The sequence below is a fragment of the Stigmatopora nigra genome, chromosome 13 (assembly GCF_051989575.1).
Source record: "Stigmatopora nigra isolate UIUO_SnigA chromosome 13, RoL_Snig_1.1, whole genome shotgun sequence".
NCBI lineage: Eukaryota > Metazoa > Chordata > Actinopteri > Syngnathiformes > Syngnathidae > Stigmatopora > Stigmatopora nigra.
Window position 1 is genome coordinate 1393002 of NC_135520.1, and position 19801 is coordinate 1412802.

At 43.3% G+C, this 19801-nt stretch overlaps 3 protein-coding genes across 3 annotated transcripts; 1 reads left to right on the forward strand and 2 right to left on the reverse strand.

Moving 5' to 3' along the window:
- Nucleotides 1–395: 395 nt before the first annotated feature.
- capn3a (calpain 3a, (p94)) lies at nt 396–6251 on the reverse strand. Its single transcript, XM_077731962.1, is given in 19 exon segments — nt 396–906; nt 1005–1063; nt 1134–1250; nt 1381–1459; nt 1540–1608; nt 1732–1796; nt 1892–2159; nt 2372–2408; nt 2617–2818; nt 2958–3155; nt 3220–3380; nt 3437–3514; nt 3611–3705; nt 3784–3858; nt 3936–4104; nt 4183–4316; nt 4388–4506; nt 5640–5709; nt 5928–6251. Coding segments are annotated over 19 exon segments (2274 nt in total). The 5' UTR covers nt 6180–6251; the 3' UTR covers nt 396–879.
- On the forward strand, nt 4940–12391 carry LOC144206802 (transmembrane protein 87A-like). Its single transcript, XM_077731961.1, has 24 exons — nt 4940–5009; nt 5808–5866; nt 5933–6214; nt 6715–6792; nt 6988–7197; nt 7785–7842; nt 7943–8040; nt 8107–8223; nt 8506–8553; nt 8629–8670; nt 8733–8859; nt 8931–8992; nt 9311–9494; nt 9691–9790; nt 9876–9969; nt 10313–10384; nt 10457–10565; nt 10671–10729; nt 10819–10922; nt 10992–11065; nt 11130–11194; nt 11285–11337; nt 11450–11480; nt 11574–12391. The coding sequence occupies exons 5-24, from the start codon at nt 7090–7092 to the stop codon at nt 11613–11615; spliced, it is 1647 nt and encodes a 548-aa protein (XP_077588087.1). The 5' UTR covers nt 4940–5009; nt 5808–5866; nt 5933–6214; nt 6715–6792; nt 6988–7089; the 3' UTR covers nt 11616–12391.
- Nucleotides 12392–13294: 903 nt separating this feature from the next.
- On the reverse strand, nt 13295–19384 carry vps39 (VPS39 subunit of HOPS complex). Its single transcript, XM_077731960.1, has 24 exons — nt 18876–19384; nt 18503–18568; nt 18371–18435; nt 18264–18306; nt 17998–18092; nt 17824–17922; nt 17346–17438; nt 17082–17265; nt 16859–16979; nt 16601–16721; nt 16407–16536; nt 16199–16341; nt 16002–16142; nt 15644–15785; nt 15499–15585; nt 15360–15433; nt 15074–15290; nt 14881–15009; nt 14697–14799; nt 14569–14614; nt 14362–14511; nt 14160–14294; nt 14009–14100; nt 13295–13744 (listed from the first exon to the last, which is right to left on the reverse strand). Exons 1-24 carry the CDS (start codon nt 18946–18948, stop codon nt 13666–13668), a joined length of 2628 nt encoding a protein of 875 aa, XP_077588086.1. The 5' UTR covers nt 18949–19384; the 3' UTR covers nt 13295–13665.
- Nucleotides 19385–19801: the final 417 nt, after the last annotated feature.

Genomic DNA, 19801 nt, shown 5'->3' on the forward strand with positions numbered 1-19801 from the left:
TGGGGGATTTTTTTTAGGGGGGGTTACCGTACTGTCTGCCCTATAAGGCGTAACAAAGATTAATTTGCTCAAAAAGTGCAACAAAAAATGTCTATGGCTGTCAATAATGGTTAGATTATATGTAAATATGCAAAAATATATTTTCAGTGTTTATATTTCCTAACGCGCCCCAAAAAGAAGCTTCATTTTAGCCTTCATTTTGTTGCAGTTCTCACCTTCACCACTAGAGGCAGCTAAACTGACTCCATTAACTGAGGCATCATAACCAAAGTAGTTTTCATTCTAAAACCTCGTATAAATTCCAAAATATCCCCCAAATAATGAAATAGCATAACAGCAGCATTTCACAATTTAAATGAATGAATAATTTTAATGATTTAGCAACATTACGGCGATCTACTTCTCCCAAACTCTTTGTGAACAACGTCAACCGCATGACTTTACACATATCCATTTTTTGGCTGGGAATAATTATAATATACTTGGAAAAAATGCATGACACTCATGTGACTTAAACCTTAAATAGGATAAAAGAGAAAAAAAATCACGACAAAAAAGCAGCAGTCCAAACTTTGACGGCCACGTTTTCTTCACGGAAACCTGAAACGTGGATGTCAACAAAAACAAAATAATAATAGTTGGACAAAGTTGTTCACTGTGAGTTCTCGGCCTGATATCAAAAGAGGTCGTGGTTGTGTGAGTGTGTGTTGATGCCTGAGTGGAAACAAAGTAAACACGCGGCGGGGAGGACAAGCACAAAGTCGTGGTGGTCGCAAATGGCCGGAAAGGCGGGTTGTGGGATGCCAATGGCCTGGAGTGGGTGACAGTGATGAGGTAAAGTCTTGGCTGGCGTGCTGGTCTTCACTCTAGACGCCATCTCTAGGCGTACATGGTCAACTGGAGCCACTGAGGATAGTAAAAAACCCATGTTTTAGCCGCAAATGGTGCAAAAATGTGGTTATTGGCACCCAATTGGGTAAAAAAAAAGGGTGTGGCCTTCTTACCTCGAGAACGCATAGGCGAATGGTGCCATCGCCGTCCTGGTCAAAGGCCTGAAACGCCCCTAGTGGTCAAGAGAAAAAAAAGTTCATCTCCACTGAGCATCTCCACTAAAATGGCCTCCTAGAACTTACTAAACATGGCCTCCAGGCGCACCAAACAGCTAACGAAGCTGTCCAAGTCTACGTTCATGCTCTCGTTGGCGTAGCGCATACTGATGATGTCATACAGCTGGTTATTGAGGCGGAAGCCTGAGCGGGACATAAGAGACATGACTGCGCAGTGACAAAAAAAACAACAACAAAAAAAAAAATCATAGCGAAGGATAGAAGTTGAGTTGTGGAAGATGGCCGCCGCCATGTCAAGATGGCGCCCCCCTACCCGCGTCGTTGACGGCGTTCCTCATCTCGTAGCTGTTGATGCTTCCCGATGGATCTGGGTTGTAGTGCCTGAAGATTTCCTGCAGAGGGCGCCGGAGATGGGGCAAGGAAGCTGAGTGTGGGAGGGTCGGCAGGGAAAGAAATGTACGCACTTGCTAACCTGCCATTGCTTGATTTTATTCCAAAGATGGCGGAACTCCTGAAGGTTGAGGCGACCTGTCCCGTCCATCTGAGATTGCGCAATTTAAGGCTGGGATCTCCTAAAATTCTTAGTTTTATTTAGTTTTTTGTTGTTGTTGTAAACAACGGAAGCATCCCATTGGTCGGGATAACGACTCGATACAAAGGATACGTCCATGAGAGCTATCATGCTTCTACAGCTCTCCAAACTGAAGCCGTCCGTGGTCAAGTTCTTGTCTGCAGCGCGTGGTGGACACGGCCGTCATTTGCCCTTCCGGTGGACTTTATTATTTCACGTTATATTTTACGCCAAATCCATTCAAATCACTCACGTTTGGCTACGATTGTTCGCAAGACTTTTTTCAGCTCGTTGGCTGTGATCTCCAAGTCCTGCACAGAGGGGAAGGAGGTTGGCGTCCAATCTCTTTTGACTGGGATGTTGGTCAAAAGGGATTGGACACCTTTACTTGTGCATTTGTGCTTGTGTTTTTTGGTTGTTTTTTTTTTTTTTTTAGGACTCACATCGCCCGCTATCTCCTGAAAAATGTTCTGGAACTGCCGGTCCTCCTCGCTCTCCTCCTCTGCAGAGTTTGGCGCCGGCTAGTGGCGTGGAGGGAAACAAACATGGAGGATGTAATTGGTAAAAATGGCAGACAATCTTGAATCCATTTGATAATTTAACTTAATGTCATTTTTGGTCCAATTCCTTCATTGTCTTTCTTAACCGCCTATCCTCACAAGGGTCATGGGGGTGCTGGAGCAAATTGGGTCAAATTTAAAAATTAATAATAATAATAAAAGAGACGACTCACCACCGGATGGTCAGCCTCAATCCGGTTCTCAATTTCCCTAAAAAGAAGACCGACAAATTAGCCATCACCACGGTAACCGACCATGACAACAACAAAAATTTGTACGCTGGCCAATTGGCTAAAACAAAAAACTCGGACGAGATTTCTGTTAAAAATGGATCCGCCTCCAAAAGTTCAACATTAACATTCCCCCGAAAACCCCTCGATTGGTCGCCGGAGACCCATCGTGGCAGGCGACCACTCACTCTGACGTATTCTTCTTTTCGGAGAAGACGCGCAGGATGAACTGGCCTTCCTGGTGCGGCTCGTAAGTGGACGGCACGATGACGTACTCGCCGGGGCTCAGACGGAAGCGCTGGGTGACCTCGCGGAGGTTGATGTACGACTTGCAGCGCGCCTTGGACGCACTCACCACAAAGAACTCTTTGGACATGTGCTGCTTGTTGCCGTGCATCTGCAACGGGACGCAAAAGCGCTCCCGTGGGAACTCTGGCGTCCTGGCGGGGGGCGGGACCTACCTCCTTGGGGACCTGTCAATCAATGGTTGCGACCTCAAAGTTTGAATACTTATTTCTTTGCATCATTTAACCGTCGTGTCAGAAAGTGCGACGAACCTCGTAGATGGCGAAGCCGATGGTGAACAAGTTGGCGCCCATCCTGCGTTCCTTCCGCCGATTCTTCTGCATTAGAGCCACCACGAAAGTGCACCCCACCTCGTTGTCCTCGGGGTCGTCGTCCTCCTCTAGCAGACGTAGGCGGTACTGTGGGTTGGTCCAGAAAGTCTCTGGAGGCGGGGCAAAGGGATACATTTAATATCTATAGTAATCCCGCCATTATTAATGGCGTACCGGGGTAGTTCCTGCAGCCTCCGGCCGAGCACCCCCGAACCCAACGACCCTCGTTGACGGAGACGGTCCACTTGTGGATCTTATCGTCCTCCAAGGCGTCCGGGGTCAAGTTACAGATCTCGATCTTGGTGAAGTTCTTCTTAAAGTCCTCAAAGGACATCCTGGAAAGTAGCAAAGTTCTAAATATGCTAAGCTAAAACGTTGTTGTCCACGTTACCAGAACTCGCCGTCCTCCGCACTCTGATGTTGTAGCTTCTCCTTCTCGGCCTTGGACAGCATGGACCACTCCTTTGAGCTGTAAGAGAAGAGTCCGTGAAAGCAGTTTGTCGTCTAGAAAAGCCCAAGTCTGGTCTAGATTTTGCCCCAAAATGTCTCCCGCGAGGACGCTGACTTGTCACTCCAGGGTCCGTTCCACTCCACCTGGCCCCAAGGGTTCCTGAGACGCACCAGGCGGACTCTGGAGTCCCTGTGCTGCGAAGCCCGGCACTGGGGGAGACCCAGACCAAGGGGTCAACTCCTAAGACCTTCTCCAACAACACAATCCGGCCCTCTTACCTCATCTACCGCCGTCACGGAGTAGGCATGGCCTTTCACCAGGCCGGTGGAGGTCCTGGTCTCGAAGCGAGCGGGGACCAGAGACTGTCAATGCATATCGTTGGTGCTCTAAGAGTTTTTAAAATGGTTCTTCTTCTCAGATACAAGCCAGGTGGACTCACGTCAATAGAGCAACCCATGAGGGAACCTCTCTCCAGAGCCTTCTTCATGATCTTGAACAGGTCTCTGGGGGCTTCCCTCATCTCGTAGAACTCCGTCACCCCGCCTGTAAAGTCCTCCATGGCCTCCGTGGTGTTGCCACCCTTCAGGGCTTCGTAGGAGCCGTGGAGTCTAATAAGGGGGTCGTCATTCAGTTTTTTGGACAACTACAAAAACAATGGTAAGTCCAGTTCACTTGGGAAGACTCACTTTGCATAGGCCTTCTCCAGTAATGCACTCCAGAACTCGTTCCTCTCCGCCGACTTGGTGAAAACCAGCTGGTTGTTGAAGGTCGGGATGCGGTCATCGATGACCACGTCCACCCAATCGCCATAGCGCCAGAACTGCAGGTGAGGAGATGGATACGGGTGAGGTAGGTCATTTGAATGGTCTCCAAGGCCTTTGGTCGGCCCACCTGGAAGTGGAATATTCCAGCGTAGTCTTGGATGAAACTCTGGTCTGCGGGAACAACTCGGTAGAGGAGTTTTTCGTTGAGGGTCAGGCAGGCGATGGCCGCTAGGAGCCAACAATCACCTGTGTGGAAGGTCATGTACATCATAACAGTGGTTATACTTGAGCTATGTTGATATTTTCTGCTAATAACTGACAATAATGAAGAAAATAATATTATTTTCTTTTGCTAACGCAAAGTGTTTTTATGTGGTCATTAAATGCCCCTAAATGAAATAGTTTGCGGTCAGATTTCAGCTTGTTACAATGTTTTATCGTTTATGACGCACTAAAACTAGCGTTCCAATATGGCACTGAAATGCAGTCATTGTTATGAGGACTACTTCCTTATAAATATTGCACATTGTTATGAGGACTACTAATAAATATTGCAGCAATGTATTTTCAGTTTACAACCATATTTCATTATAATATGGGTCCGCTACTCTGTTTTAAAAAATAAAAATAAAAAAACATTTATATGTATGTTTTTCGTATGCTGCTTTAATAGAACACCTGTTGCCCTTCACAAAATGGCTGCCGTGACAAAGAAGAAGACAACAAAGACGAAGACGAACACAGTAAAGGTGGGTAAAAAGTACACTAAAAGTGAATTTATATTTGTTTTGTCAAGTGGTAAGTTATAGACTTTAGTCCTGGTGTGTTTGGAGCAAAATAGCCTTTTTTTCGCTCATTTTATGGTCGTATTTTCGCTATTACAGCCTGCGCTTTAAGTGGTATAGAAATGTAAATACACGGTAATTACAGCAAAGACTTGGCGTGTTGTGAACAATGATATTGATATGAGCATTGTTAAAGATGTTAGCTTTGTGCTAGGCTGGTAAAATAGGGAAAAGTAGGCTAGCGAACTTATATAAACTATTAACAAAATTGGTTAGCATGCGAGCTAAGCTAAAGTATCAATGGGGAATGACGACATTGAATGGGCTCTCGCAAAGTGTTATTTTTCCTCCCGTTTTACAAATGTAATTAAGATGTGTATCACCAAGCCGTGTTATCAAGCATTTAACATGTAATTAGGTATGTATTCATTCAGTTAAAAACAAAACATATATAGTATATTTTGCTAAAAACGTTGTATGAGTACGACACGACCAAGTATGAGTATCTAGAAAAAAAATGTATCAGTGCATAGAGAGCTATTCATTTTTAAATAAAAAATAAGTGATATCATATTATTGAGTAATTGAACATACCAAGATCTCCCTGGCAAATGTCAGTCCGACTGGCTCCTCCAACAATGAACTGTGGGTTCTCGCTAATTTCCTGCACAAAAATCACATTAAACCAATTATAGTCTTGTTTTGGTCAACTGTTTATACTGTTACTGACATTATTACTCTTTTTCAACAAAATTCCCCTAGAAAATGCGACCTACACTGTATTGAAACCTATGTTTTATCTACTATTCCCAAAAACTATGGTAAAGTACTACTACTTTTTTTCTCCAAGTGAAACTTCCTAATATAGCCTCTTCTTTTTACCTTAGGTCTCTTCCAGACGATGTTCCTGACTTTGTTGGACTTATGTCCCAGCTCCCTGAATCCCAACGACTCGATATTAGCCGGAAACGATTGGTCTTCGAAAAGCGTCCCTCGCCGACTCAACTCCAGCCGCAGGGCTCCAAAATCCTGCCCGTTGAAACGCAGCGGCTTGTTCAACGTTCCCTCGCCATCGCGCCGTTCTCGCTCCCGGATGAGCCGGTCGCAGAAAAATCCAGACGGTGTGTAGGGCATCTCGTCCCTACTCGTTCACCTTCCGTGGCGTAAAGGTATGTGTGTAAGTATGTTTTTTTTTTTTAGGGGTGGGCGGACTGAAGTGTCCGAGTCGGACGGACTGGCATAAATCCAAAGAACAAGTGCCTGATTGGCTCGTAGTGGCGGTGACGTTCCGATAGTGTTCATTCAAGCGTATTGTAAAGGCTGGAGTGCGTGGGGGACGCACAATGGCGCGTGGGTCATTGTTGGGTGGCACAAAGGCCAGCAGGCCATGTCGGAGGCCATCCAAAGCATGGCTGCCGAATGCCCCCTGGATGCCCTGCCTCAGCAGAAGGCATTCAAGCGCCTCTCAATGGAGCTCAGCGTCGAGCAGTCTCAGCAAGAACGCATTGGTGGGAGCGCCGGACGACATTTTCTTGGAAAAAGGCAAAATGTGGGAAAAAGTTACCCCCGGTCCAAACTGTATCGAAGTTTTATTGATGTTTTTCTCCCATATTACACCAGAAAAATGAGATTGTGTTTTTCTATGTATTAAACAAGTATTTTCTTGAAGGTGGATACCATGACTGGAAGTCAACATATCTGAATATGCCAATTAGAAACATGGAAAGGAGACATCTCATGATCACAGGTAACTTTAGTTTTAACCCTTTCATGTTCTAATTATATTTTTATAACCCTTACTAAAACGTGTATATATTTGGTTTTTCTCTTTTGACCAAAAGTAGTCATTTACTTTACCTATTACAGGGTTAAATTGTTTAAAAAGTTCTTGTTATTATTATGTACCTTGCAGTAAACGAAGCTCGCGTTTGTCTCCCTCTAGCGGCCACTCTTCATATCCTCCTACATCCGTGAAGAAGGGGGAGGAGGCGGATACTCGAGCCCCAAGCGCCGAAGCCCCGAACGTCCACAGGAGCCACCAAAGATGCCTAGCAACGCAGCGCTCTCTCTCCGCTTTCTCTTGCTTTTGACGGCGGCTTTCACCCCCGGCAATGCGGCGGAGGTTTCCGTATGGAACGTGGACGTCAACACGGTCAGTGTCACGCTTTTTCCCAGCCGCATTTAGAAACCAGGGGGATTTGTTTGTTAAAAAAACGCAGCTAGCCAGTTGAGTTAGCCGGTTAGCTGTCAAATAATAACAGTGGCGCTTATGGGATACGTTTTGAGCGTTTTGTTCGAGGTTCCTTCACGTTTTTAGAGTTATATTCTTATTGGTTTCACGGGTAGACTGACTAGGCATGCTAGGAACGAGTTTTTCCTGTTGTGGGATTTGGTTTTTGCACGTAACTTTTGCATGACATATGCCATTGGAGAGTTAGGGTCATGTCATGTTTTGTTTGTTAGCCGGTTTTGTGGTTTTGGTTGAAACCTAAATTGCTGATACCACTTTTTATTTTGGGGGAAAGTAAACAACAATTATGTTGTTTTGAAATGCTATATTATTGTATACTTGACTCATGCAATTGCTGTCATGGATTAACTCATAATGCTAGGTTTCCAATTCATGTGATGGATTAGATGTTTATTAGTGATAAACCAATGGGTGGGAGGATGCGTCTTGGCCAGGGTAAGAACTTTTTTTTTTTTAACCTTATTGGCTTCCTTTTTTTGTGTATTTAGACACAGCACGCCGTCTTCCGGAAGACGCTGTATGCCAACACCACAATCTACATGAAATGTGAGTAAAGACAAGAATATGACATTAGATAGTTCAACACGGAGTCAGTATCGGGTCATATTTCTGTTTTGACATTTGTGTTTTTCTCTTTCGACGACAGTCCAAGGCGATGTTGGCGCCTGCGATCGAAATCTGGCCTTCAACGTCAGCTGGTACCTGCGCTCCTCCGTCTGCTACAACGAGATCTTCAACACGCCCGTAAGGAGTCTGCCGACCTGCCGCCGCCACCGCCGTCTCACCGCGTCCTTTTTGTCTCTCTCTTAGGACAACAAGGCCATCAACATGTTTGCCATAAAGCACATGCTCAAGGAGGGATGGAACGGCTTCTACAGCGAGGGCTACGTCTACTTTGAGAATTGCTCCGCTCTCTTCTTGCCCAAGGTTGGAGTTTCCATTCATTTTCATTTTTTATTATTGTTATTATTTTTTAAACTCCAACATTTTTTCATTTTTATGGAAAAAATACTCTTAATAAATATATGACTGACCTTGGAAAGCTAATATTGGTATATTAGGATGCCAAATTTGCTCCACAACATTAAAAAGAAGCAAAACGAACCTTCACATCAGTAAAATTTAATTTTTCCTAAGCATAAATCCTCTGAAATGTCATCAAATTGCTTTTTTACTAACTTTCAAAACTCTTGTCTTCCCCCTACAAAGGCGTACTATCCCGATTTCCATCCATACCAACCGCTTTCCAGCCCAAAAGTGAGTCTCACCCACTTGTTTGAATGAAAACCTAAATTTCTGACTTTTTTTAAAATCATTTTTTACTGGATCCAGAGCGATGCGTCCAATCAGAGCTTCGTCTGGCCAGACAAACCGGTAAGTAGGGTTTTATTCTTCTCCAAGCCGCTCGGACACTGGTTCGAAAAGCCTCATTTCAGGACTTGGGCGCCGTGGCCAAAGCGTGGGAGGACAGTCCCTACTTGTTCATGGTCAAAGTTCAACCGTTCTACCGCGGCACGGAGGAAGACGAATTTGCGGCCGAGCAGATCAACTTCGCCTTTACTAGTGAGAAGCATCACTTTTGCCTCCTTAGAAAAAAATAACGTCATATAAATAAATATAATTTTGTTTTGCAGTGAAAGTGGAGATGAAGGGACCACATGATTATTCCTCACCAGCTGATTGGCCTCAAATGATGGTATGTACATTTATTTAGATATTATGTTTCATGAAAAATAGTCCAATAGGTCCAAAAAGCATCATGCAACAAAAAAAAAAACATAAATAGGCATAATTTTGAGATAAAAATATGTAAAATGGAAATTTGTCCTCAAAAGCTTGAACACAGTTATTAGTATTACTTGAACAAAAGAATAGTTCAAATTAATTGAAAAATACACTAAATTTTACTGTCACGTTACTCCAAATTTACTCCTATTTAGCATTTGTTAGCTTAACAAGCTACTACTGTATTCATACAAGGCTTGAATTTGTTTATTTTTTTTATTTTTTTCAGTTTTTCATGATCATGTGCATCGTCTACGTGTTCTTTGGCGCCCTCTGGCTCTTCTGGTGCGCCTGCTACTGGCGAGACCTTCTCCGAGTCCAGTTCTGGATCGGCGGCGTCATCATCCTGGGGATGCTGGAAAAAGCCGTCTTTTACTCCGAGTACCAGAACATCCGCTACCGAGGAGATTATGGTTTGTTTTCCCGTTTGGCCCGCTAACCACAGTTTGACAACCATTCTTTACATAGCGGATTTGCTGGACTATAAGTCGCACCAGCCAAAAAATGCATAATTAAGACATTTAAGTCACACTGGAGTATAAGTTTGACTTTCAGTTCATGTTACAGAACATAAGCAACAAATTAACTTTTTAAAAAATATTTTTTTAGTGGAAGGTGCCGTGATTTTTGCTGAATTGCTTTCGGCGTTGAAGCGGTCCCTGGCTCGGATCCTGGTCCTCATCGTCAGCCTGGGTTACGGCATCGTCAAGTAATAACGCACCATGGACAATATTCAATATGTATTTTGTTGTACTTGTACTGTGTGTGTTATTATTGTTTTTTGGGTTTTTTAGGCCACGTTTAGGGACCACGGTGCACCGGCTGGCCGCCGTCGGGACGCTCTACTTGCTCTTTTCCTCGGTGGAGGGTGTGCTCAGGGTAACGGGTGTAAGTCCACAAAACGTCCAGTTCTATATTTTATCATAGAAGTCAATTATGGATATTTTTGGTGTTCGCGTCATTGAGAAACTCTTTACAAATTAATCAATTTTATGCTCGAATCATGGTTTTGAGACATTATTGATGTAAATTGGCCATATTATTTTACATTTTAGGTTTTAATTTGATTTTTGTATTTTATTTCTAAAGAAAAAAAGTGGAAAATTAATGGGAAATCTTTATTTAAATTTAAGGGAGGTAGAAAATGGATAGAACCGCTACATTTTAATGTTTTTTTTTAATACCTTTATTTTGAAACTGACATTTTCCCCCCTTTTTCTGATTTTTGCAGGCTTTTTACGGCACGGTGGCCCTGGTGGCCAACCTCAGCCTCTCCCTCATCGACTCCTGCGTCATGTGGTGGATATCCTTGCCTCGACACCAATACCAATGTTCTCGCCTCTTTCCAATTGCTCCTTGACTCCAATGCCAGCACATCTTCATCAGCTTGTCTCAAACCACCCGCCTGCTCAAGCTGCGCCGGAACGTGGTCAAGCTGTCTTTGTACCAGCACTTCACCAACACGCTCATCTTCTCCATGCTGGGTGAGACCCCCCAACTTCCACACCAGCAAATTTTAGATGAGATTTATTTAGTAGATTAATTTTTACTTGGCCCATACCTGGGGATTTTTTAAATTTTGTCTTCAGCCTCCATCGTCTTCATTGTCTGGACCACTAAAGTCTTCAAACTGGTGGACTGTCAGAAGGTCAGTCAGGTTTATTTTGGAAATGACAGGGTTTTTAAGGGGAGGGAAAAAAATATCTCTATATTCTACAAAATTGTGCACACTTGTAGAGTTGGCGGGACTTATGGGTGGACGACGCCTTCTGGCGGCTGCTCTTCTCCACCATCCTTCTGGTCATCATGGTGCTGCTCCGCCCTTCCGCCAACAACCAGAGGTCCCCACCCTCCGTCCCCCTCATCCGCCATCAGGCTCGTGCTGACTTCCATTTCTATCTGCCGCGTAGGTTTTCCCACTCGCCGCTGATCGACGAAGAAGACGAGGACGAAGCCAAGGAGCCCATGTTGACCGAAGCCTTTGGTAAGGTCCTCTTTTACAGACTTGCACAAATGCGTTCATACATGTTTCCTACTGTTTTTCAAAGAGGGCATGAAGATGAGGGGATCCAAACCGGACACCAATGGCTCCCAGAAGCTACTGAGTAAAGAGGTATTATCCTAACTTATCTTTGTTTGAGTTAAGTGAAGTGTTTAACTTACGTTCCACATTTTTTTGCCGTGGTTGTGATTTCAATGCTAGGATGAAGACCTAAAATGGGTGGAGGAGAACATTCCCACAACAGTTGCTGATGTGTAAGTGCATTTTTATTTGTAAAAATATCTCCTTTTTTCGTGCATTTTTATTTCATTGTTTTTATTGTCTTATAATGCCTACCAAAATTGTAATGTTTGTCTCTTTTGACAGAGCCCTGCCGGCCATGTTGGACGAAGAGGAGGTAAAAAAAAACAACTACTCCGCCATCTTTGGACGCCATTTTAACCCTGATATCTCTCACCCGCATATTTCTTTTTTTGGTGGATCATTGCAGGAAGTCCTGAAAACTAAAATGGAGCGCTCCAAGATGGAGTGACGACAAGAGAGGTCACCCAAAGAGAATGTAGCGTGTGGCGGAAATCTTTTTCCTCCCTGCGTAAATTATTGGCTGCCCTTGACGGCCAGAGGCGTCCAATCTGTTTGAAGTGGGAGGGCTGGCTTGCTCCCACATCAAACAGATGGAAAGTGATGAACTGATGGCAGCAGCAGGTTCACATTTTTAAGGCCAATTCATTCAATGTGGGAGAGTTGGCTGCAAATAAATGTCCGTTCATTTGCTGCCACACTTTCACTTTAAAATGCATTGGATTGACCATTGGACGTCTAGGGATAAACTCACAGTGGCTAATTAAGGGAGGGTCAGCAGAGAATCAACGATATTATTTTTAGACAATCTAATTTACCCGCTTAACTCATTGGTTGCCATTGACAGCCATAGACGTCCAATTCAACAGTATTGCCAGGCAATGAATACATTATTTTCAACATCCTAAATGACCTGCTAAACACTTGGACGTCTAACTTAGTCAATGCCACAAAAATGTTAGTGGGTTGACCTTTTTTTTTTTTAAAGGTTCTTTATTTTTGGTATACAAATTTGGGTGCGCACATATTCCGTTGCTTTAACTAATCACGTTAGCATTATTATGTGTTTCACTGAAGTTTTTTTGGTGTCGCTGTGCAATCTACTGACGCGTGTATGTGACGTCATTTATGATCGTCTCCACATTTATTTAAAAAACAACAACTTTTTTCATTGGTGTTGCCACCTGTTGCGTCAAGCGGTAATTGCAAATAAAGTTTTTATTGATATTTTGGCCCTATTTAACTTTATTGAATTGGAATGCATGGACTTGTCTGAGACAAAACCCACGGTCTTTTTCTTTTGTAAAACAAAAAGCGCAAAAAAATTAAGTTTTAATAGAATTTCGCTGCTAGCTAAAATGTAACATGTCTATACTACTGATTGAAGTCACCGACGCACGGCGTCTTCGTGCCCTCCGTCCTCTTCTTTTTTACTCTCATAACTGGCGTCCGACGTTTTAGTTGTTTTTTCCCTCTAATGTATTAAATAGTTTTATCGGTAAATGTTTGACACCTGTCGTGTAGAAAATTAGAATAACAATAACGCCGCCAGTATAAGCCTCCATTGTTCTCCATCCGACCGAGACGAAGCACGCCAAATACAAGCAAGTATCCACAGGTAAGCACTCTATTTTGTTGTTTTATACCGAATAAGTTTCATAAAACTGTGATAAATGACGTGTGTCTAAATAGTTGTGGTATTCTTTTGGTTAAAGTGGGGTAAAATACACTATAGTATGGTTAGCATGGGGGCTAGCTTCCCCAGAGAATGGCATGGGAAACGAAAAACGAAAGGTAATAAACTGTGTTTTTAGGTGTCAACAACTCAAATGTTTTCCATGTGTGAACGGGGCTCAAACATTTGTCAAAGTGCATATTTAGTCCGGACCTAAATAGAACGGACATATTGAATTATAACCAGAAAATGTGCTAAATTAAATTTCAAAGATGAAAATATTGGAATATATCTTGTTAATAACAACCCCAAAACACATTAATAACATGAAATAGACATTTTACAACCTATTTGCTTTAATTCATTGTCTTTGAAGGTTAACAGTCAAATATAATGCTTACAAAATGTCTATTAGAAATGACTGCCAAAACAATAAAAACATGAATTACCAACAATGCAAGCAATTTGCTTTATTTTATTGTGTCTGAAGGCTAACAGTCAAACATCCTGCTTGCAAAATGTTTATTAGAAATGAAAGCAAACACCGTTCAAAACAAAGTTAGAAAATTCGAGCAGCATGTGCGCTAACATTTATGTAAATGTAACCATCCATTTTTGGCATTAAATAATGATGCAAGAAACATTTGACCTTCAATTTTCTATGAAGCAATAAATAATCTCGGTGACGTGAAAATGTACAATTGGGGTTGAAATTGAGCAATTTTGTGCCCAAAAGAAGGCATAACAGTCGAAGCGTCCTCAGCCACCCCCAAAAATCTCCAGTTTTTGCCAGTTCTTGTGTACAAAAACGTTGTGTTGGGGTTTTTTACTCTGTAGGACAGGCGTTGCGGTCTTTGCAGCAAAAGTAGTGGACCACCACGCCGTTGGGGTACCTGGCAAATGCGCTGCAAAAACAAACAAACAAAAAAACTTACTTTAACAATATCTAATTGATAACCAATTCAATTCATGTTTAATGACTTGAAAAAATATATTTTAAAATATATATTAAAAAAATATGTTAAAAAAGATAATTTTGAGAAGTTAAAATAAAATATATATATATATATATATATATTTTTTTTTTTTAATCAAATGATCCTAATTGAAAAAGACAAGACCGTCTATGGCCCGCAAAACCCCGACAGACAAGGAAAAAAAAAGTGTACCTGTTTCCTATCTTCTTCTTGCAAACTCTGCACGTCTTCTCTTCTGTGATGACACACTTGACCTGCTGGTGAAAGATACGCTCCTCCTGCACCTAAAAACAAAAAAAAGTCCATCAAGTCACCCCATTTCTCTCCACCCTACCAAACTCACCCTAAGAAAATCCGCCCGAAGCAGACTCTTGAGCACTTGATCGCCACGTTTCCTCTTGGCCTTCTCCTCCAGGACGCTTTCCAGGAAGACTTGAATCTCACGAATCTGCGTGTTGGCCGGCAAGAGGTCGATAGCCTGCGTCGGGAAGGAACAAAAACCACTTCAGCGCCCCTCTTAATTCCAAGACGACGATTGTCCATACCTTGGCGGTGTCCAGCTTCCCGTGGTGCAGTTCCAGGACCCTCAAGGCGGCCCGCAGATTGGCCCGGGGTTCCGAAAGCTCCATCTTGATAGGCCCTAGGCAGTGCGCGTCCGGCGGGGACAGGTACATCCTCAGCAGGGACAGGTACACCTGTGGAAGATTGGACATCCATCGGCATGGGCAGAGCTTTGTCGCCGACCCACTCACGTCTTTATCGCTTTCAACGGAGCTGCTGTAGTGGCTGTGACAGTATCTAAACAGAGGAGGCAAAGTCTCTCTGTCACCATTTGACCGGCGACCAAACGTCCGGCGACGATGTGGTCACGTGTACGTACTCTTCGGCCATGCGTGTGTCCTTCAAAACGTGCACGTAGATGAAAAGTGCCTGCTCGTGCTTCCCCATGCGACCCAGAAGCAGCGCCCGTTCTTCCAGTAGACCTGGGAAGACATAGTCCAAATGGTCTGGAGGCCTCGCCATAGAACCCAATTGAAAAGGATTGTCCTTTTCATTTTACTTACCGTCGAAGGGGAAGTCGCTGATGAGTCGCCCTGGTTCGTAACAGCTAGAAATGTCCAGGAAGGACAGCAACTTGTTCCGGAATTCTCCAAGCTCGCCTCGTTCCGTACCGGCCGGTACCGCCGCCACTCCTGAGGTCAAAGCGTTAGCTTCATGTTAACAACAAGGCACGTGGATCCAGTTTTCGGGCCAGACCTTCTGGTAGGGAGTTGAGGTACTGCTTCATCAAGCCTTGGACCCGTTCCAAGTAGAGCTGGATCAGGGTGTTGTGGAACTCTGGACCCTTATCGTCCCACACGTAGATGATGTGCTCCAAGTATGGGATGGCAAGTTCCTTAAAGCCTTCTTTGAGGAAGTGGAGAACCCCGTCCCGTGGCAATGTCTCCACCTCGGTTAGGTCCTCTGTGAAGATCTGGATTTGGGGGAGGGATTAGTCTTAATTCAGAACCGATACAAAGAGTGCTTTATGAAGAAAACCCACCTTTAGCCCATCTTCTGGACAAATCTTCAGCACCCAGGGAGCAAACTCGAAGATCATGCCCAGGTTCTCCACACCTGTGTGGGCGGAGTCAATAAAGCAGGGCAAATATGTAAAAAAACAAATTTCTGTGGTTGCTCACCCAGTCTTTGGAGGTATTGGACGGTTCGTTCATGGCCCTTCAGTGGGGAGTTTGCCTTGGTGGACTGGTCCAGAAGAACCTGCAGAGCTGAGGAGACCGTTTAAGGACCGGAAAGTCATTTTGTGTAGAGGTAAGGAGGCCTTACCTTTCTGGTGAAGGCCTTTCTTCTCGTAGAGAATGATCAGCTCGCTGTATTTGTGGGCTTTCTTCAGGACGTATTCGCTTTCTTCAATGTGGCAGTGGTTGTTTTCCAGGCGCAGGAGGGGGGACACCAAGGCTACGTTGGTCTACATCGCAAAACGAAGAAAAATGTTGATTTTGTCATTTTAACAGACTTTTGTTTAGGGCCAACACCATCAATCCAGAATGAAATTAACCCAGAAACCAATAGTTATGACACTACTTTGCAATTTTTCAATGATCACGGCCATGTTTTCTCCACATTAATAGCAATATTTGAGGGATAACTGTATATTTTCTGTAGTTCTGCCTTGTATACCCACATGCAGGTAGCACTTCAGCAACGTGGTGTCGATAATCTGCAGCAGCTTCTTGCGGCTCTTGATGGTGGGCGTGCCCTCCATCAGCGGCGACGTGGTAGACGGGTCCGAATCGTTGAGTTGTTTCACCAGGTGACTGCGTTTCTGTTGCCGGGGAAAATGCCATGACTTCCAGATTGGGGGAGGCGGAAACAACTCACCTGTGTGAGGTAATCGATCAACGCCAAGTGGGCTTTCTCCAACTCGGCTCCAGACAACGCCGGTAGGGGGTCCGGGTAGTGCAACTGCCGGCGGTAGTCGGACGGTAGTAGGTCTGGGTACAGCCCGATAACGTGGGTGGGATCTGGGCAAAAATGGCGGTGAGCACTCAAAGGGAAACCAAATTATGGGTCGGGGGTCTTAATGTACCCGTTCCTAGTTTTGCGAAAACTTCCATGGAGTCGTCAAATCGCTTCTGGCAAAAGAGATTGAAGGCAAACAGGTTCTGGATGTGGTGGATTTGCTGTTTTTTCTCTCCGTCCGAATCCTCTTTCATTTCCTGGAAGGAAGGGAAAAGGAAAATATGGATGGAGACAATGAAAAGATGATGTTTGGGTGCTTACAGCCAATTGGAGAGCCAGTTCAAATTGCTTGTCCTGAAGCAGTTGCCGGATTTGAGCTGCGATGGACACGGGGACTAGACGCCATACAAAATGGTTGCTGGCCACATAGACCACGTTTGCCCTAAGAAAATGGGATAAGGCTCATGGTCAACCTTCAAAATTAAAGTGTTATATGTTTTCATTTCAAAAATATGTAAATTGAAAGTGTGAGAGCTAATTTTAACTCTTGTTTTTCTTTCCAAGCTAGCCAGTACCAACCCGGCGGACGTAATAAAGCGAGGCCTCTGCAGTTCCACGCTCTGGACCAGAAGTCGGGGCTCCAAAGTCCGGATCTCCACGTAGCGGGGCAGTACGGCGATGATGTATGGAGGTTGGTGCTCTAAAGATTAGGGAGGGCTTGTCAGTCAAAATTGTTAGGCTTCATCAAAATGAATGCTAAGCTAAACGCTATAATTAAAAGCTCAAAAGTCCCAAGTCTTACCCATGGCTATGGGGATGTCGGTCCAATTCAGGGCACACTTTTGGGTGCAAACACCCTCCTCGTTCAGAACCACGGTGAGATCGTCTTGTCCCACGGCCACCTTGCCGTCGGATAGCGGCGTCACCAATGGCTCCAGTTGTTTGCCCGTGGGAAAGAGTTCCTTTAGGGTGCCGCGACCGTCCATCTAAAGACAAATGTAGAAAATACATTTCGTATCCAAAGAAAATTTTGCTTAGCTTTAAAAGGAGTGTAAAATTGAAGTACCCGGATGAGGTAGTAGTCTCTTTTGAAGCCCACACAGATGGAGTTCTCGCACCAGGCCATTGATTTTGGGATATCTGGAGTGGCAAAATCTCCCTGAAGGACAGTCAAAAACAATTTAAAAAGCAAGTTTAAGTTCATCTAATAAGATTTTTTGACTTTGTATAGAACGATAAAATGTCTAAAATTGTATTTCATGGAGGGTAAAGAATTTTTTTCAATTTTTTGCTCCATTTTTTTTAGCCTTTTTCCAAGAAGCATTGACAAAAATGAAGCTCAATAATAGCTAATGTTTTTCAAATTGTTATCTTTTTTTCAATAGTGCGTTTTTACAGTAACAATGACAAACCAAATCAAAAATGTGGATGGAAAACATCATTGTTTTGGGATTTTTGTTGATACAAAATGTGTATTTAGTAGTGTGGTAAAAACTTGTAGTATTTGTAGGATTGTAATATTTGGCATATCAATTTGTACATACCTGCAGTTCGTGGAATTCTCGATCTTTCCAGTAGTACATTTGCAACTTCTTCTTTACAGCGACGCACATTCTTAGTTTTTCTTCTCCAGAACTGCTTTGCTGAAAACAAAAACGTTTATGCTAAGCTAAGGCTAAACACCCCTAGCGAGATAGTTTAAAATAGGAAAAACCTACCAGAAAGTCGCATACAAATAGCGTGGCTCCCTTAGCTTTGGATACTACGGTAATTTGCTGGAAGGTCAACAGGTCGTGGACGTGGATGTTGTTTTCTGTGCGCAAAAAATGTAAACAAAAATAGATTTTAAAGGGTGGAAATTTGTTTAGAAAAATATTTTTGCGTTGCTAACATTGCACCGACCATAGAAATGCCTGATATGATGACAACATTTTCATTTTGAATAGATTTCTATAGCTTTGGCAAAAAAAAGGGACTCTCTTACCGAGAAGACTGACGAGAATTTTGTACTGCGAAACAACGTAGAGCTGCAAAAGATAGGAGAGATTAGGGTATGTTTGGTAGAATTATGTGACTAATACTAGTTAGTACCTGCTGGATCTTCTTAGAAAAGTGCTTGTTAGATTTCTCTAGTGTGACTTCGAAGAGATTGGTGGCTAAAAACAGAAATAATTGCAACTATCTGGCAAGAAAAATTGGAACGTTTCGTAATCCCGTTTCTACCTGCGTCCTTTTTAATCCGGTACAAAAGGAGATGTCCCGGTTTGGTTCCAACAAGCAGCCAGTCCTCTATAGGCAAAAAAAAGCAATATTAGTGTTGTTTTGGTTAAGCAATCATCCAATCAAAGCAAAAAAACTGCAGAATTTATGTACATTTTGATTTCTTTAGCTGAAAATATAACTTGCTTTAAATGTGTTCATAATTTCAGTAAAGTAGGGTCTGATGATTCACTATAATTTTGTTATAAATGAACTGTTTACATCCCAATCAATGACGTATTGGTTCAATGATGGTGACAGCTATGCATTCCGTTTCGTTCAGATAATATTGAGCTTTATTTGTGTCAATGCCTCACGATCTGTGGTTAAAACCCACCCCAGGCTGCCATACAGTCAATCTGGAGTGGAAGCTTCTCCAAAATCGGAACCGGCTCATAGGCGTCGTGCATCTTGACCGATTTACAACCCAAAAACAGACGCTCAAGTGGTTCACTCAGTCGCCGCTGGTCACGGTGGTAGTGGTGGTGCCTTCATGAACTAACCGGAGTAGATTATCCCTAAACAACTAGACTAAATAGGAGGAAATAAACCCGAATTTGTCTTGACTGTCAAGTATCTCCAAGGACCACAACAACAGTTAGCTGCGTAGCTAAATAGTTGCCAAGATATTAGCGCTTCTTTCCAGGATATCTCCGTCGAAAAGTTGGTCCACGAATTTAAATACAAAATAACGACGACAAGTCCAAACCCTTGAATGTGTCATTGGAATAGGGACCAGCTTCGTGTGGGTATTAGCCACGTTAGCTCGGAGCTACTTCCCCTTGTTTTCAGCTGACTAGAAGCTGCACGTGACTCTCGTCACATCTCGCTCACGAGTCGCGAATTAAAATATGCGTTTATGCACACGAGTTCGTTTTGACAACAATATGGCGCCCGGTGGGAAATGAAGTTGCGTCGGAAAGCATCTTTTATAGAGGGAAAATGTTTAATTATATGTGTTTGTGCTTCACATCTTATGTTTTGTTTTTGTTTTTAGTGGTCACATCTCGCGATATGGCACGGAAAGTTGTTTTGCCCAATCAAGCAATTGTCAAATGATGCCTTCAGGGAGTACTGTAACTATAGGAAATTGGATTTGTGTAGTCGCACATAAACAGGGCTCACTTGCATTAGGCAATTGGTAAGAGTCAACTTTACCGGCGCACGTGAACGCAACATAAATTCCACTTTCTCTAAAATTGATTGCAATAGAAACGGTTTGGAAAATTATAAATATTCATTTTACTATTTAATTTACATATC

Bases quoted from the DNA above. Each gene is read 5' to 3' on its own strand.
- LOC144206802 (XM_077731961.1), top strand. From the start codon at position 7,090: ATGCCTAGCAACGCAGCGCTCTCTCTCCGCTTTCTCTTGCTTTTGACG. The intron at 9,970-10,312 runs GTAAGTCCACAA...TGATTTTTGCAG, and splicing joins GTGTGCTCAGGGTAACGGGT to GCTTTTTACGGCACGGTGGC. The intron at 11,066-11,129 runs GTAAGGTCCTCT...TGTTTTTCAAAG, and splicing joins CATGTTGACCGAAGCCTTTG to AGGGCATGAAGATGAGGGGA.
- vps39 (XM_077731960.1), bottom strand. From the start codon at position 18,948: ATGCACGACGCCTATGAGCCGGTTCCGATTTTGGAGAAGCTTCCACTC. The intron at 17,439-17,823 runs GTATGTACAAAT...ACTGTCCTTCAG, and splicing joins GAGAATTCCACGAACTGCAG to GGAGATTTTGCCACTCCAGA. The intron at 16,143-16,198 runs GTGAGTTGTTTC...CCCCGGCAACAG, and splicing joins TGATCGATTACCTCACACAG to AAACGCAGTCACCTGGTGAA.